This window comes from Falco naumanni (assembly GCF_017639655.2).
Source record: "Falco naumanni isolate bFalNau1 chromosome 3 unlocalized genomic scaffold, bFalNau1.pat SUPER_3_unloc_3, whole genome shotgun sequence".
Classification (NCBI taxonomy): domain Eukaryota; kingdom Metazoa; phylum Chordata; class Aves; order Falconiformes; family Falconidae; genus Falco; species Falco naumanni.
Genome location: NW_024427320.1, coordinates 57,881 through 76,786, shown reverse-complemented (window position 1 = coordinate 76,786; position 18,906 = coordinate 57,881). Strand labels below are relative to the sequence as shown.

Sequence of the window (18,906 nt, the reverse complement as noted above, 5' to 3'; positions counted from 1 at the left end):
ATTTACTTAATAGTAAATTTCCAGGAAAATTAGTGAGCAGCCTTAATCAAGTAGTGAGAGAAGAGAAGATTTCTCAAGTAAGCATTCTAAACTGGATATTCCACAGGACAACTACTCTAGAAACAATTCTGCAAATTTCATTATTTAAAAAAAAAGAGAATAATGAAGAGCAATACCAGGCATGGGGTGTAGAAACCAAATTGCAGTGTTTGATAAAGAAAAAGCAAATAACATGCATATTGGGATCACCATTATTAAGAAACTGTTACTAGCCTACGTGGTGAAAGAAGTCTATACACTCAAACTAGCAGTTCTGCAAAGGACCTGGGGGTGCTGCAGTGCCCAGTAAGGCTAACGACACCTTGGGCTACACCGGGACGAGCGTGGCCAGCAAACTGAGGAAATGTCATTCCCCCTCACTGGTGAACTTGTACTTCCAATGCTGTGTCCAATTTTAACCCTCACAGCTGCGTGTGTGGAAACTGAAGAGCAGTCATACTGCACAGCACCCCTTTCAGATTCCTTATCACTGTGTTTATAGAATCTTACACACCAACTCTTCAGTAATCTAATGTAATAGGTAATAATACCATTTTCATCCTAACAGCATCAGCCTAGCCCACACAAGTCTGGTTCCCAAGCTATCCCTTTTTATTATTGTTTGGTCTTTTAAGCGAGCATGTTTCTGACCATGGATTCACCGCACCTGTGGACAGACCCTCCGCTCAGGTCTAATACTTCTGCAACTTCAGAGTCCGAAACATTGTTTGGCAGAGAATCAAGCAAAGCTACCAAAGCTGACAGACGTGAAAGTTTTGCCTTTTCACTTCAGTTACTGAAAAACGCCAAAACTGCTGCATCTCGCTACTTACACGACTTACGAGACACTGACTGGACTATACCTATACCCAGCTGGAACCATGATGGGAAGCTGAGGCACTAAAATTAGCAACTCGCATGAATGGGGTTTGCTGGATTAACCTTCCCCAAAGAAAGCAAGCGTTTCAGCCTTCACATAGGTATGCTGCCAAGGAGACTGAACGAAATCGGAGGCAAATTCCTCTTGATCAAGCATTACAGAAATGTTCTATTTCCACTTTAAGAAGAAAATAAAACATTAGGAGTAGGAGTGGAATAAAATATGCCCATTAAAGGCCAAAGCCTGTAAAAGTCTAGGACAGAAATTCACTGAGGCTAAGAGGACAACGCTGGATCTGAACTGTTGAATGTACTAACTCTTTTTTCATGTAAAGAACTGCTCTTTATTTTGCTGCCTTTTAGGAAATTGGGAAAGCAAAATAAAGCAGGTTTCTACTAGACTGTTACTTCTATGAGGAAGACAGTTCAAGGCTCAGTGCTGGTCACAAGAGTAATTAAATGCTAGGAAATACTGTGAACGAAACAGAAAAAACAGCAAACATCTTTGTGTCACTGTAAAAATGTTCTCTTCATTTCAGAAGAGGATGTACTAGAAAAGTTGAGAACAAATCCAACGCTAACCAGAGGTGCAGAGCAGCTGCCACGCAGAGGAAGCTACAGCAGGGCTGTACAGTCAGGAAAGGCGACTACTGAGGCGGCTGTGATAAGCGATGCGGAAAGTCACAAGTGACATGCAGTAAGCAGCCAGGGATGACAGCTGAATGTCCCTTCTGAGACGGAAATGGGGAAGCATCACATGAAACTACTAACAGCCACGCACAAAAGGAAGCTCTTCGTGCAGGAATAGCTCCTCAGCAAAGTACCAGCTTGGTCAAAAGGTCCCGTATGCTAAAACCGACAGTTTCAAGGGCTGACTTCAGCCCACAGAGCAGAAACCCAAGATGAAGTACACAGTATCATGGCAAGGCCTCGGGCTGAAAGTAGCTGGAAAGTATAAGCAGGAATGCCCTGCTCTGTTTGCGGGCCTTGTTCTTGCTCTTCCCTACACATCAGGTTACAGCTGTTGTTTTGAGACTTGACACTGGGCAAGACAAACCTTTGATCTGACCCAGCAGAGCTGTTTTGATGCTCTTGTACGAACAGTGGAGGAATTTGCTCCCCCTCTGCTCGTATAGAGAGGAACAGAGCAGTCTTCTGCGCATGCCCACTATTCTGTCACAAGCTTGCTCTAAAGCACATGGTACCAACAGGCACTGAAAGCCTGAGTGCTTCCGGATTCAGGGATGAGGAAGAAAACTCTGCTGGAGCCTGATGTGAGGAGTACAGGCACAGAAGCCTCCTCTGGAGAGTTCTGCACCTGCCATGACCCCAGGCTCTGGACAAGCAGGGTGTTAAGTTAACCTTCCCTCTCCTGAGTTTGGGAGGAGGAGACTAGTTAAAGAGTAGTTCTAACAGAAAGAGGGAATCTGTCAAACAAAATGCTGAACAGTCCCTGAATTGCTCTTCAATTGCTCAAAAAATGAGGCCAGTTATTTAACCAGTTACAGTCCAGGACCACCATCAGGATTCTCACAAATACACAAAACCTCCCTCCCAAACAACTACGTGGTTCATGCGCTTAATTCCCCCAGTTCTTGACAAGGAAGTTCGGGTCACGGACTCCAAAGGCCTTCAACAAGGGACAACCTATGATTCTAAAAATGCAATTCAAAAATTCTCGAAACTGACAACATTTAAAGTGCGGTCAACACTTAATATAATGAGTGGGCACCAATTAAGGAGTACTGCCAACTCTATGCACTAGCACAGGGATGTGCTCTTCCCTACACAGTACCGAGCAGAACAGTCTAGTCTAGGCTTGAGCTATGCAGAGGCTTGATCAGAATACACATCCCTTTCCAGAAAGATACCCGAGAGGAAGATGACTAATCTTTGTAACGCTGAAAGCAACAATGGGAGGTTTGCCCCAGCTGATGATTTCCGATCTAGAAACTTCAGTGAAGGCGTCAAGCTACCGATAGAACAATAAAACAGTAGCTTCAATGCACACACAAAAATGAAATTTTGACTGCCTACATGCAAGGTAGGTCTCATGCAGCAGAAACAGATGCAGTCAATCTCCTGAGCTTACTTTGTTTTCAAAACAAAACCAAAAAAAAGCAGAGCATGCATTTGCTGCCTTAACAGAGTAACATCTAGAATGCCCCTCACTCCTCATGAGACTTACAATTTTACATACCAGGAAGACCGGGTACAGGTAGACTGAAGTACAATTACAACTTGTTGTACATCACAAAGTATAAACCGATGAAGATGCTTTATACCAGTCAAATGTCAATAAACTATACTTTCCACAGAAAACAGAACTTAACAACTATTTACCAGAAACAATCTAAGCATTTATCTAAATTTAAGCAAAAAATCTGCCTCCAGTGGCAATTCTCAAAATACTCTTCTTTGTTGGAGATTAAAGATGGTATGTTACAACCTAAAAAAGCATCCACTTCATCACCACGAATACACCTGCACTACGCATGTTTCCCATGCAAATGAGCACCCTAACTTGGCCAACAGGCTGACACATGTCATGCTCATGAACATGGGATACTTTTTCATTCCGTCTTCTTTTTTATATCTTGCTTTACCAAGCAAACCCTTCACTGTCCATTAAAAGCTAAATTAAAGAAGCCTTCGGTTCTTAAGCAGGCAAGAATATTGAAAAGCTATCGGTCCAGACCCTAGCATTACTATCAAATATAGTTAGCTCAAGAAAGATGTTGGTTTACCTCCCTTTACCCCTTACCTGCTCTGGACTGAACAATTCTTCCTGAAAAAACATGAGGGAGAACTCAGCTGGGCGGTGATCTGGTTCTTTGCTCCGTTTTTCATCTGTTTCCCGTGTGGTCAGAAGTTCTTGTAGTATTTTAGCAGCAGTTTCTATAGACAGAGTGGTATCGGCAGCACAAAGAATGTCAGAAGGCTGTAATGGAGACAAATCCAGCGCTCCACCTGCTTCCACCAGAAATGATGTGTCTGAAGTTACAGGAGTGAGACGCTCCCGCTGGCTTTCCTCAGTTGAAGAAGGTGCGTAACTATTAACAGGCAGTGCCTGATTTCCATTAAACTCCAGGATTGAATACTGGCTCTCTGCAGGTGCCACTTCCACCTTTTCAGCTTTGCATGATGAACGCACCTCAGCGGCAACCTGAAACGTGGCTTCAAGACTGACTTCTGCCTTCTGGTTTTCTTCAGATATATTACATAGCCAGTCAGATGGCATCAGCTCAGCTTCGTAAGATGACTGCATTGGAGGATTCTGGAAAAAACAAAATACAGTGAACTTTTGTATCAAAAATTACCATGACAGGATGTGTATTGATTCTGTTTATCCATTTATCCAAAAGCTTGAAAGATTGTCTGTTATTCTCAGTTAAAATAGCAAGTTTAACCAGAAGAAAAAAAAAAAGCTACTACTTTTTCTTGGTTTTCATTAACCACCTTGCCCTTGGCACACTTCCTTTCTTCTAGTCATGGTCTATCCTGGAGAGAAGGTTACTTACCAGGAGCTGGTGTATGCCTGCAGATGCATTGTCTGCACACCCTTTGCACTGCAGGTGTTAAATATACCCAAGCATTCAAATCAGAGACTTCTGGTCTTAGTAGGACCTGTGGGGGTACACTAGAACCACCCTCTTCACGTGCCACATACGTAATAGAAAATGAGAGAGAAAATCCACCTGCCTTCAGTTCCTTCTGAAACTCAAGCATTCCTGTTGTGTACAAACCCAGTATAAACCACAACATTTTTAAGCAAAAGAAAAAGGTCCATATGCTGTAAATGTGCATATGGACAACACAACTTGAGGAACTCACTGCTTCTTAGCCAATAATACCATTTTCCTCCTCAGGCGATTGTCCATAGGCACATCTACACAAGGGGTGCCCCCCAGGGACGCCCCAGTCCCAGAATGAGTGGCAGTTCAAATACCGGTGAAAGCAAATACTGCAAAACTGCCCTGCCTGTCACAGCCTCACATCTGGACTCTCCTGTCATGACAGTGTCCCACAGAGGCACAACTCAAAGTCTGCATCAATCTGCATAAAAACCCGACAGAATTTCAGGTCAGAAGCACTTCTTGTAGAACCTACAGAGACTGCCTTTGCCATCACAGGTCAGGTCTGAACACGACTAAAATTTTTCACTGTAATGACATCACAGGACGACAGGACACAATCAGCAATCCAGTGATGATTTTTTTTAGTAGCATTCATATATATCGAATAACCTTTAAAACAGAATGAAGATAATGAAAGAGGTTTTCAAAAGCAGCAACTCCCACCCAAGTGAAATGATAGATGGCATTTCAACAGCCAGTGTCTGCACTGCTACTTCTTCTGGAGGTGACTCAGTCGAAGGACACTAGAAGGGTCATTTCTTCTGACAAATACAAGTCATACAATGATGTTGAACAGAAACAGGTCTATTTAAAATACAGCCTTCTTTTGGAAGAGATCCAGCATGAAGGATTAGTCCTTAGTGCCCGACTATCCTTAGACCTTTTAGCTGAGGTCATGGTTAATGAAAAGCTACTTCCAGAGACGAGTAAATTAGAGAACAGGAAGCTACAGGATCACCTACTAGGAAAGCCGTATCAGATCAAATGCCAGCGAAGGACTTGGTCTCTCCCTGATGGAGATACCACAAAGAGATGAGATCCCGTCTTCTGGGTGTGTGAAGGCAAGTCCTAGTGTGGATTCGTGTAGATGTGCCAGTTTGTAGATAGCCACAAACTGTGGAGGGTGGGGGGAAACGGAGGGGGAAATAAAACCTGGAATTTGAGAAATTTCGGTTAAGCAAAATCTTTTCATTAAAGGCTAAGCCACCTTTATGTTTTTATGAGACAGGTTCAAACACTATTCCTCTCATTTGATTTTTTTTTCAGTTCTATTTTTTTAAAATGTTAACAAGCTGTTTAATTTCTGTTGCATTGCTTGTTTACTGTCATAAGCAGTCAGGATTTTAAGATCTGGGTTACCAAACCGCCCAGGAGTAAGATCATCCCTGCCAAAAACCAACCAACCAACCCACCCACCCATACTGAATCTTCTTCTGCCTCTTCTTAGGGGACCTCAGCTTGAAGCTGTTATAGCACATATTGTCTTCTTGGATGCACTACAGGATCTTGTATGTATTTCCAACAGGAGAAAGTGGCAACACAAAGGTACAATTTAAATCCTTTTAGTTCACCTGGAGAAGATATGACAGACAAGGATGGGGGGAGGCAGCAACGAAACAAGGAAAACCAATAAAAGATTGAGAAGTCAGGGCCTGAAAGACTAATAGCTTGCTGGTCATGCAAGCTCAAGAAGAAAAATGGTCTGACTTAGCAGAAGTGGTAAAAGAGAAGACGGGCATTTCACTTATAAGATTAGCATAGCGTGTACAGGAATTAAAGCACAACCACACCTTTTCAGGGACTGCTAGGACTACACAAATCTGGCTTGAGTGCTTGGGCAATCGGAATTAGTTCAGACTTGATTTCTTTTTGAAATAACATGGCTGATTATCATTCCTTATTACAAATAAAAGCAAACTAAGGTCAGAAAGTTTTTCTTCTTTTTTCTTGCACGTTTATTTCTTCCATTTCCTGTTACCTCTTGCTTCAGCTCCACGAGGAAATACTGACAGCTTAATAACCATGGTAATAGCAATAATCAAACAGCAGGGCTGCTATTAAAAAAACCCACAACAATGAGATGGGGGCAGAAAAAAAAAATATCGCTGAAATCCAGTACGTAGCCTCAGTTCACATCTATGATAAAGCAGCGGGGAAGTATTGAGCTAATGGTTGTGAGCTGCCAGCACTGCTGTTGCAGAAGACAGCAGGAGGTCTCTCAAAAGACTCATTCCTACCCAAGGATACTGATTCATCACACTAATCCAAACCCCACTTAAGAGAACCCAAATGAAAAATGGGTAAGAAGTTGTACCTGAGCTCCCTGTTTTGTAACCAACTGTGATGAGAGTGTAATACAAACCTCTGAAACCCCCATTTCAGAAACCTGGTGAGATACACCATCATCAGCCACCATGTCTGGGTATAACCACCTATATCCCCTTGCCATTCCACGCAGTAATTCTCTGCAGCTTTTCCTGGAGAGCAAACTGCAGCCAACCAACCAGTTAGTTACCGGCCTGGTCTGCCCATGTTCCAGTCAGGGTCACCTAACACTTTCAGCAGCTCAGGTGCGTACTGTACAAGCCCAGCAGCTGGCCTCCGAGACCCAGAAACTCCACCTGTCTTAATCTCTCCTAAGCTTAAAAGTGATGCTCTCTGCAAGACCCAGTAAGGAACAGCACAAGGTTTAGGCTCCCTTGTCCAAGAGTGCCCGCTTTTCCTTCTGAGACCACAGAGCACCGTCTGGATCCAACAGAAACGGGGCTGGTAACCAGCTTGCTGACTGCTAGTGCGCCGACACGGTTCACTGTCTTCGGGACTGGTCCAGCAGTTTCGTACAGGCTTTGCCACTCCTATCTAGCAGCACACAGCAGGACCAAACAGCCCAAAACGCCCCGCAAACCACGCTTCAACAGCATCGCACTGAATTCCTGCAACTGGTGGAAGGTATTGAGTGGAACGATAGGAAATACACCATGCAATAGTTCTATTTTTTGTGAAGAACAATAAAAATGCTTAGTCAGCCAGGGCTGATGAATTTTACCGCTTTTGAGGATTTGTGCAAGTGGTCACTGATGGATGATCGATACACCAGCCGGGCAGGATGCTCAATACTGCAGCTTGCCACATCCCCCAGCAGACGTTTGGGGAAGTATATGCCCCAGAACACACAAAAGGCAAACCGATTATTCCCCACAGCTCAGCAAGAACCGCAGGCAAACTGCTGTCTTCTGTACCACCTGCACGGCCTGTCACCACGTTCCAGGAGAAATGACCTATGCTATGCGAAGACTCAGAAATCTCTACAAGTCCCGTTGATCCACGCGGTACGATAGCTGTGTTACCCTGCTCAGGGACAGCCGGTTACTGACCTGGTGGAACTGATACAGGGCACTGCTCGCCTTTGGCCTTCTCACGCAGAGGATCGCCTTCCCGCAGTCTGCCCAGATGCTCGGCAGCTTTTTGCTGGGGGTTTCCAGGAAACAAAGCAACCACTAGCAAGTGGCCTAAAGCTCTTCTGACTCCACACACTGCCCACGGACTTGCTTCTCCAAACAACTGCTTTTTACTAGACCCTTTGGACACTGTCTATTATCCTTCAATCTAGCCACAACACCACCTTTGACAACTCCTTTGGAATGATTTACTACCCCATGGATCTCGGCCTTCCGAGATAAGCTATTTAATTGTGACTGCCCATCGCTCGGATGGATCCTCACGTCCTCGATGAAAAAAGCAGCTCACAATGAAAGTGAGAGGACAAAGATGCACGGTGTGAAAAATAAATACTACAATATCGACGGCATGACTGGCTGTTGGCTATTTATAGCCTTACACTAACGTGTTATCCTGGCCATAACCTGCCCATCTTGGATAAGCTTATATTTAAAAGAAGTCACGAATAAAAGACAGAGGTTGATATTTGCAAGACAGGAAACTGGATGATCAAGCTTGAGTAGGTCAACCCTTTTTCAACACACATAAGCATAACTCGCTTCGCTTGTCCTCTGTGAGGGGAAAAAAAGTATATGCGTTATGCTGTAATAAAAAAGGAAGCTCCTGCATTCTTACTTCAGATCTTCTGATATCTGATAAGCCAGGCCCTCCAAATAAGGTGCAGTTTCCACTAGAATTACATAAAGCATTTACAGGAAGTACTGGAGTTATCTTTAATAAGAGATCTCTGAGGTGGGGCCCATTCCAAAAAGTCACCTTAGTTTTTCTCGTTCATCAAATGAAACTCAGGACTGCAGGAAGCTGTCCGGGACAAAGAAGTGGAGCTGCTTCTCAGTATTTTCATAATATTAAAGAATCTCTTTTTGTCCAGGCAAGAACATTCTTCCAATACAAATGCAGGCTCATTAACTAAAAGTGATTCTGGTGAAGTCAAGCAAAAAAACTCTCCACTGATGAGGACACCCACTAGCATAGCTACCCTGAAACCTAACCTGAATTACAAAACTACCCGTTTAACATTCAGTGGTTCTTTGAAATAGGTATTTGTAAACACATCACTTTCACTTTATCAAGCAGATCAATTTTCAAATTTATATCCTTAATTTCACAAGTGTACAAACCTGCAGTTCATTCATACAGTCTCCTTCGCTTTCACCTCCCTTCAGTAGGCTACGCTCACCTGGACAAAGCTGTCGTGGGTGCACGCTGAAGCAGCAGGACCAGCACAGCCAGCCAGAGGATCTGTGTGGGCTGCTGCTGAACAGCTCTGCGGTGTGGCTGCAAGAATTCAAACACAGCTGTCAGACTGCCGGAGCCTGTGTCTGGTGTGCAGAGTTCTATTGCTTACTTTGATTAAACATTTCAATAATCACACAGTAAACGAAATTCCAGAAATTTATTGTTACCTCCCAAGTCATTTTAAGACCAATTTCTTAATCTTAAGAATATTTAAGATACGTATAGATATATTAAAAATATATATTGTAAAATTGGTAAAACACACATACATGCAGAAACTTCATAATCAGAGTCTTATGTGTCTTAGTATCACCTCTTTGACCTGGCTGCTTGAGTTTCTTGTCACAATACACCACAGAAAGCATATTCACATAGCTGAGCCTAGGTGTTCATACACGCACACACACTTGTGACCATGTGAATTTTAAGACTTACAAAGAAAATGAATGATCTTGACCGAGAGTGTATCATTCAGAAGAATATCATGACTACTCCTAAACTACCACTCACCAGAAAGGTTTTCATATGTAAATGAACCCTACAGGCACAGATGCGTTCAAAAGGCGCGATTGGACTGGCACTGTCAGGTGGCACCAATAACTAATATGTCTCACATGGTCTCCATGACTCATTTTTCATTATTAGACACTCTCAGATAACGAAGCTTCAACGCATTTCTTTGACCCGATTCTACTAGTGTCAAAGGTTTTGCAGATAGTTGAAAGTAAACAGAACTAAATCCTTAAACTAATTATGGTCTAAGGCTAGTGGGGGAAAAAAGACTTAGATGAGCATATTTTATGTTACTGACTTTTCAATAAGAATCATAATGAAAAACCAGGGAAATCTTTTTGTCACGGAAGTTAACAAACAAGTTTGAATACACACAAAAAGAAATCTTTTGACAAAGTTCTACTTTGATTTCATTGAATGGGACTTCAAAAGTGAAATGAAAAGAGCCAAGATTAAGATTGAACATACATTCTTTACTTCTCTCACTTACTAAATACGTATCTTAAGGTTAACTATCACTTTCCAAACTAATCTTGCTGCTGTGCTCTCATGATGAAGGAAACCAGACTTTTTCATGTGGACATCTGAAGAAACCACTTTCGGCTTCTGTATAATATATAGAAGAAAGGACAGCGGAGAGATTAAGAGATACACAGGCACAGAAGTAAAACCACTGAGACAGTCCTAGAGTGAAAGTGAAAATTAAAAGATTTATCATACTCCAGTGAAATGTCACTTACACTCTCAGAAACGCTGATTAATTCACTGGAGGTTTCAAACGCCTCGGATCCCCTACGTTTCTGTATTTTAGTTTTGATTACACCTTGCAAAATTTGGTATGTTTTCACTGCGTTCTCACACCCACCTCCCACCCCAGAAGATTCTACCTGAGCAACATAGCCAAGCTATCCTTTCAACTTAAAGCAAAAGGAGCGTCATCCAGTGAGAGAGATCTCCATATTCATGTCTAAATCTACGCTGGTCTCCCCCAGCTCCCCTGCAGGCAGTACTTCAAAACAGGCACTTCCAGGACACCAGTAATCTTACCCCAAGACAAACTCTAAACCGAGAGACGCCCCTTTCCTTCCCTTGACTACGGGAGAGGGCTGGGGCCTTAGCTGAGACAGAGACAACTACAACTCATCATGATGAGTTTCAGCCTGTGCTCTGTAACCAATAGAAACACAAAGCGGGGACCACCTCCCACCTTAATGAAGCAAGTATTCTGGATGAGGCTGGGAGCTACCTGGTCTAACAGAAGGTGTCCCTGCCCACGGCAGGCGGGTGGGACCTTGCTGATCTTTAAGGTCCCTTCCAACCCAAACCATTCTGTGATTCTCAGGACACCTGCTCCTGGGAGAAGACTTGGTAGTTAGCAGCTGGTAAGGCAGGCTCCACACTCTGGCCACCACAGTAATCTTTGCATAAGGAGCACGTCGCAGAAGTTGCCTGTCTCAAACATTTAAGTGTGTCTACAAGAAATGCCCAGCTCCTCAGAACCCTTCCTTGACAAAAATGACGTTATGGAAACTGTTGATTATTGTCTGAAATGTTCTCAGCAGAGGTCTCAGAAGACATGCACAAAAGATGTAATGATTTCACTGTGTAGGATTTCTAAACAGGGATAGATAGCTGTCTGTGAAGGTGCGGCTGCCAAAGGAGGAGCAGGCAGAAGGAAAGGATAATAACTGAGCTTTAGTTTGTTCAAGGAAAGTCACTGTTCTGAATTTCAGAAGTTTTAGGGAAATTAAAAAAACCCACCACAAAACCACAACAAATACACCACCACTCCCCAGAAAATAACCTATCATGTGATTTTTCCAATTCAAGGTAAGGGCAAGGAAAAGAACAGTAATTTGCTTCGACTCCTCGTCTGAAGAATAAAAACACTTAAGTGAGACTGGTTTCTTTTGTAATCGAGTGATTAAGTGAGACTGACAATTACGGCAGAAATAATTTAGAAAAAAAAAAGGAACCAAGACTTTTGTACTTTCTAGTTTTCAGTGCATAAAAAAAATACAACATAAAGAAGCTAGGCAAGAAAAAAAAATTAGATACAAAAATAGTATGAGCAGAATGAAATATTCTACACCAGGAGTCCTCAAACTACGGCCCACAGGCCGGATATGGCCCCCCGGGGTCCTCAATCCGCTCCCCCGGATTTACAGAACCCCCACCCCACCCCCACCCCTGCCGGGGGTTGGAGGGGGAAACCAAGCAGCCGCAGATGACTTCCTGCCACCTAATCCGCGCGCCGGCCCCCTGGTTAAAAAGTTTGAGGACCCCTGTTCTGCACAATACGTTTGACTGATCTTTGAGTTTAAAACCTTAACCGGGAAAAACATGAGACCAAGGCCTACGATACTACTTCTTAACAAAGTCTCAGTGCTTTAATACCATTGTCCAAGTTTTGCTTAATTAAAAAAACAAAAATGAAACTTAGCCTCACACCGACTAGTATTGGACAAATCTTCTTCTCCTCGCCCTTTCACCTCAACAGAAAGGCTATCCAGAAAATCACCAGGGGACACGCAAAATCTGGAGGAAGGACACGAATACCAAACAGAAACTCCTTTTGCTTTAAAGGTCCATCTTCCTTTTAGCCTGGACACTTTCTAATTCTCATTTGAGATACGCACATGGCAGAGTATTGTAGAAAAATGTTTGAAAGTCTCACTTTAAAATCCATTTTTGAAAAGCAAATGCAGAAATTTTTTTTCATACCTGTTGGATAGCAGGCTTGTGAGTAGGGCACTGAAGACGCAGAGCTGCTGCAATTTGCAATGGATGCGGCAACGCTTTGGGTCCCTTGCTGAAGTGGCGGAAGAGAAGCCACAGGCTGGAGCGTGTACGTGGCTCCTGTTGGAAGTGTCTGGAGTACAGGAAAGGCAGCCCCTTTATCTGGAAAAGCTGGGGAAGCCCCTTGCCCTGGCAGCAACCCAAGTGGTCCCTGCTGGATCCAAGTGGAAGGGACTGGAGTCGGAGCTAATCCTTGTGCTGGTAAAGTGCTGGGGGCTTGGCACGAGGTTGCCATGTAGGAGTAAGGAGAGAAAACACCTTGACCGTAAAGTTGATGAAACTGTCCTACAGTCAGCAGTCCTGCAGTGGGTACAAAATAAAGTGAAACAAGTGTTAAGGAAAGGAGTTTTCACAGGCAAAGAAAGGCAATATGAAGAGCCGAGGCTCTACAGCATTATTTGGGAAGACTGCCTTTGCTCCAGCATACTTAACCCAGAAAGGAGACTGTACTCTTAGACCCGAGCATGCAGTAACTGCTGTGCGGCACACGAGCGAAGCGCCAACACAGAGGTGTCTGCGTAGCATTCAATCTCCTTAAACTGGCAGTAAGGAGTTACCCACATTTAGAAATGTGCTATAAATCAAAATGCGTAGTAACTCACTAAACCAAACAAAAGCAATTTTGAAAGTACTGTGTGTTAAATCAGACAATACATTTTAAAAAGGGACATCATAAAGCAAGATTTGACCAAACTCCACTACTGACAGCTCACAAACAGCTAAGGGAAGGGCAATGTCAAAATCCTCCAAAGGACTTTGCAAGTACTTTATGACAAGTCATTTATTTGGTCAAGAAAAAAATTTCAAAGCCAATTTTTTCTCAGTCAGCTCAACTAGTTCAGTGCAGACTAAAATATCCCAGACTTTGCCATTTTGTTATTTCCTAGATAGTCCTTTTATTCTTCTCTATTATTTTATAGTTTCCTCTCTCAGACAGTTACTGTTTCATGAAATGGTATTTGCTTTTATACCAGGACAGCTCAACTTCTGTTTTGGTGACTTTGTGGAAACACTGACAGTAACACCGCAAACGCCTGTGCTCATTGATTTCTGTCAGAACTACAGCACTTGTGACTCCCCTGCAGGATTGCATTTAGCCATGAGAATTACGAGTTTCAGGACGGTTCACGTCAATAGGGTTGATCTAGAAGCCAGGCTTTCTCAGACCCGTAGTTTCCAATTCTCGCTCAAAAGGACTTTTTTAAAATTTTTTAAAAAATAGCCTCACATTTACCTCTTGCACTCCTCTGATGAGAACTAACTCAAGAAATCAGTAACATGCAGTCATTATTCTGCACGTTCACGTTTAACCATTAAGAATCACTAAATAAATACCAGCTGACCCTGAAGATTTGCTAAGACTTAATGTATAGGACTGTTTATTTCCTGTTCAGTACTTTCACCATTTATAAACAGAGAAGGTACAGGGGTATGAAAATCCTTTTGTTTATATTTTACCTTTGGATAGGGACATGAAGACTATCTAGTTCTAACACATAAACAAGACACCATGGGATGCCAAGTTACCAACCTCCAGCTGCTGTCCAGGAATTGCTCCTGAATGTTTAACAGAGCGTTACACTCTGCAAGACACTGGGAACAGACTGACGCTTTGCAAACACAAGTATCTCTTATCTATCAAATCACCTCACATTTACAGCAAAGACGTGCCCCTAAACAGTCAGTACAGAGCGCACAGTGCATTGTCAGCCTGTCAGAACTTGACTGCATAGAAACCCCAATGTTTTCCTTGTTCTGTCTTTCTAGAAAATGAGACTCCTAGAGCGAAAACTCTGAAACTGCAGCCATAAACACAGAGGACAAAAAATGAAAAAGTCATCTCTTTCTAATAATTTCCTTTACCAATGGTCTGCATTACATCAGACAAACCACATGTCATTGAAGTCTGCAATGACTCATCTTAGCCTTAACGACGTTAACATCAAATCATTAATTTAAATGCTTCCTAGCCTCCCTACTGAAATAAGTTCCATCCCTTCTCAAATGCTTCATTTTGTTGTCTTGGTATTGCACGTGCAGTTCCACACACATCACGGAAAACACCACTTGAATTAGGTGACAGTTCCTACCCCGACACAGTAACCAAGAGTATGGGGATACCCGACTCTGCTCTAAATGCCAGCCGGTGCTGCAGAGAGCAGTACCGTCAACGGCTTCTCCCCTTCTCCTGGTCACACAGTCCTGCCGCTTCTCCCACACTGCACCTTAGAGCTCTGCACCCATGGGGTGCATCACCCGGGTGCAAGAGCCAGCCACAAAAGGGCTGTTAAAGTCTTCTCCGATCACTGCGCTGAACCAACATGTAGCTGTATCAGCTGCAAGGAAGATGACAGTTAACATGCCACCAAGGGAACGGGAAGCAGGAGTGCTCTTCTGGCAGCAGCCCACAGTTAGAGCAGCCCAAGAGCACTGCAAAGCCAGATATTCACATCTTCCTTACACGGTGCCAACCACAAAGCTTTCGGGCCGATACAAAATGTGGGGAACAATCCCGAGGGCTCAGACTTGTCTTGGGAAAACTCAGATCCTCTCAAAGAGGGTTAGAAAGAAACAAAACACGTTCTAGGGCTTTTCAGCAGTAGTATTTTCTAATTAGCTCTCACCTACTCATGCAATCCGTTTTAAAAACTACGTAGCTTGTGCATTCTCTTTCAGGAGACAACTGACAAAAATCTTACTACCAGGTCTTGCCTCCTTTGCACAAAACTAACAGGATGCTCTAGTTATCACGTCACATGACTCACTGTTCCACACACATTTAACGACAGCTTATTAAGCATCCCTACTGATGGGCATCCTTACTGAGGGCAAGAAGCAGTAACGTGCATCTGGTAGAGCTGTGCCAGCTCCACAGAGATCGGGCAAGGGTGTTCTTAGTGGAGTACGCAACGGAGACTGCACTGTAGTCTACAGGCAGCCTGAAATACATCTACCCGCATAAACAACAACAGCTTCCCTACACCAGGTGAACTGAGATGCCACCGGCAAGGACAGGTAACCCTTCTCCCTCAGGAGAGCGTCGATTTTGAAATCCCATGCCGGCGCCCAGCAGCTCGCACCCAAAGAGCGGCTGGTTGATGAGCAGCCCCTGGCCGGAGGCACCCAGCGAACGGAGCGGCAGCGCGGGCTGCTGACCAGCCGCCACAGTCTGGCGGGGAAGGTGTCGGCACTGACGGGGACGGGCTGCTGCGACGCGTCCCTGTCGGTAGGTGGCACCAACGCCGCGCGCTCAACCGCCGCCCGCGCGGCCTCCGCTTCCCCCGCCACGCGCCGAACGGCACGTGCCCCGCCACGAGGCGCTGCCCGCCCCCCTCGGCCCCCGGCGCGCGGCCCCGCCGCCCCCCTCGGCTCCCGCGCAGCCCCGCCGCCCCCCCTCGGCTCCCCGGTCCCCTCGGCTCCCCCCGTCCATTCAGCTCCCCAAGTCCCCTCAGCCGGGCCATGTCCCCCCGCCGGTCCTCTCGGCCACCCCCTCCGCCCCGCCGGTCCCCTCACCCCGCCGGCCCCTCAGCTCCGCTGCCACCAGCATCTCCCGTAGTTTCCGTGAGCGACCGGGCGGCTGAAGCTCGGGGCGGCCCCGCTGCCAGCGCGGAGCCGTCCCGGGGGCAGCCTGGAGGTCCTTGAACCACGGCGCGGGTGGGCGCCAGGCCGTGGAAAGCGGCTGCAGACGGGGCAGAGCGGGGAACACGCGCCCCGCCACGACTGCCCGGCGCCCCGGGACGGCGCGCGGGAAAGGGGGCGGGGGCCGCAGCGCCACGTGACACAACCTCGAATCCCAGGGAGGGGCGGGGCGGGGGCGGGTTCTGCCGAGCAGCCGGACCTGCCCGGGCCGCCGCGGTTGCCGCGGGGTGCGGGCGGCGGGGACGGAGGGGGGCGGGGACGGAGGGGACAGAGCGGGGCGCGGGCAGCGGGGGGCTGGGGAGCTGCTCCGTGTGCCGGGGGCACCCCGGGCTGGTGCGTACCCCGCCGGGAGGAATGCAGCCGGCAGAGCAGCTGTTGCAAAGTGTCGGCTTAAAAACCACTGGCAGTTCACAAAAGGAAAAGCAAATTTATAAGGAGTGCAGAGGAACACGGAACAAATCGGGAATTGTGTCACATTCGCCCTAAAAACCCGCAGACCTGTGCAGTTCTGATCCCCACGCCAGAACAGACCAGGTGGAGTTAAAATGGGGCAGAGAAAATCAGCAGCGAGGGTAAGAACTAGCTTCAGCGGAAGGAAATGCTGAAGAAGGAATCTTCAGAGGGGCGGTTATTGTATAAAAAGATAGGTAGTAAAGTTGTAGTTAGTGTAAAGGAGGCGAGCACGACTAATGGAGGATTTCAAATAGGAGAAATCAAATCAGGTACTTAATCACAGGGAAACCGGGGAACTAATTGCCACAGGATGTTTTGGGGACCATAATGTTACTTGGCTAAGGGAGGGTGTTGGGGGGGGTGCGTGTGTGTGAAGAGAAGAGAGAGGGAAAAAGAACAAGATCAGCTCTATTCACAAAGACTAGAACTCTTAAAGCGGCACCTTTGTCACTGCGAGTGCTTGCACTGTGCGCTGGCACAGCTCTGAGGCGGTGCCTGAGCTGCACTGGTGCAGATCTGCCCTCTCCTCAGCCTTGTGCTGTCAGCTGTGACTGCAGGCAGGCTGCAGGAACCAGCAGAGCCATCCTTACCGCTGCAGAACAGGAATCTGCTATGAACCAACAGGCAAAGAAGAGCAGGGAGCCAGGGAAGGAAGAGTGCGGTGATCTCTCCCTCTGCTTGCATCTTGCCCACAGGTCACCAGCAGTGGCAGAAGAAAATGACATTCCTCTGTCTTGGCTGCCCGCAAAGCAAGGCAGTAGTGAGAAGACTGAGCACCTGTGTGTTTCGTGACCTCAAAATACATTATCTTGGAGTTGTCACAAGATTTCTTAGCAATGTTATAAATTGAGACCACAACGGATCATAATCCAATTAAAATTTTATTAATTATAGCAAGTAGAATATGAGCAAAAACAGCGCTGGACGGCAGGGGAGTCTGCACTCCGCCAACTGCCGCCCTGAGCAGTTTAAACAGTCCTTTTTTATACTCTTTACTTTCGTGTTAATGAAGTAGTGGAGGTGTTAACCCCTTACTCATATATCTTTATATGTGGTCGTCTGTCTTGTTTCTGTCTGGCGGTTGTCTTCTCTTTTACAAGCAGCATCCTGGATGTAGTGGAGGTGTTAACCCCTTACTCATATATCTTTATATGGGGTCGTCTGTCTTGTTTCTGTCTGGCGGTTATCTTCTCTTTTACATGCAGCATCCTGGACATCTGGCGGTTATCTTATTTTTCACAAGAGGCATCCTGGATATCTGGCGCCTAGTCTCTACATTATGCTTAACATAAATCTTAATAAACAATATCCTAGTCCATAGTTTCTTACAATCCCCCCTTTTTCTTTTTATCCTATTATTGTTTATTAGACGCTACTTTCATTCTCAGCACTGCAAATAAACCTTTTTCCACAATCCCAACATTTATCATAACACTCACAAGGTAATACGTCACAATTACAATAGGCGTAGTTGGGTAATTCATATAATAATAACATACAAAACCAAAACTTAAAAATAACACTTTTTCTTAACACGTTCTCCTTTTTTTTTTTTTTTTTTTTAATGCGTCACTATCATGGCTAGACTATAGGGATTTTGCATGCGCGGTCTTTCCAGATTTTTCCAGCACATTCTGTGGGGCTTTAAAATCGCACATGCGCATGTTCAAAGGTATACACGGACCATTCGCGTGATAAACAATGGCTACTGCGTGCCCAGATGAAGTCCCAAACCCCTTTCCCAAGCTTACCACTCTGGTAAGTCAGTTAATGGTAACATTCATGGCACTATGGCCAAATGACAGGTCCCAGTTTTCAATGTAAGGTTTTTTTACCACCAGACCACCACGTCACTTGCCAGAGAAGAAAGGTCTAGAGTGGACATTTCGCCCTCTGAACATTCTGTAAGGTGAGTGTTCTCAAAACGTTTAACCTATATGGTTCATTAGAAAGAAGATCAAAATTTTATATATATATCTTTTTTTTTTTTTTTTTTTTTTTTTTTTCCTGTTGCTGTTTAGGCAAAGGGTGCGTTTTTCTGTTGTCTCACATCAAGAACTTATGGCGGAGGTGAAAAAGTATAAAAGGCGTTTCCATATCGTCGTCTTTGCGTTCCTGGCGCTTGTTTTTATTGCTATTCTATTTTTTTTTTTACTCAGCTTACATTATTATCTGAATTGTTAAGAGTTAATTGTTTCCAAATTCTTGTTGGCTATTAAAATGTTATTTTGTGTGTACATTTTGTCAT

The 18,906-nt window shown here is 45.0% G+C and overlaps 1 protein-coding gene across 1 annotated transcript; it reads right to left on the bottom strand.

Annotated features, from left to right (window-relative positions):
* Positions 1–3,572: 3,572 nt before the first annotated feature.
* LOC121081778 (heat shock factor protein 5-like) lies at positions 3,573–16,294 on the bottom strand. The gene is made up of 4 exons (XM_040581006.1): positions 16,080–16,294; positions 12,492–12,866; positions 9,196–9,293; positions 3,573–4,195 (listed from the first exon to the last, which is right to left on the bottom strand). Exons 1-4 carry the CDS (start codon positions 16,111–16,113, stop codon positions 3,662–3,664), a joined length of 1,041 nt encoding a protein of 346 aa, XP_040436940.1. The 5' UTR covers positions 16,114–16,294; the 3' UTR covers positions 3,573–3,661.
* Between the last annotated feature and the right edge of the window lie 2,612 nt (positions 16,295–18,906).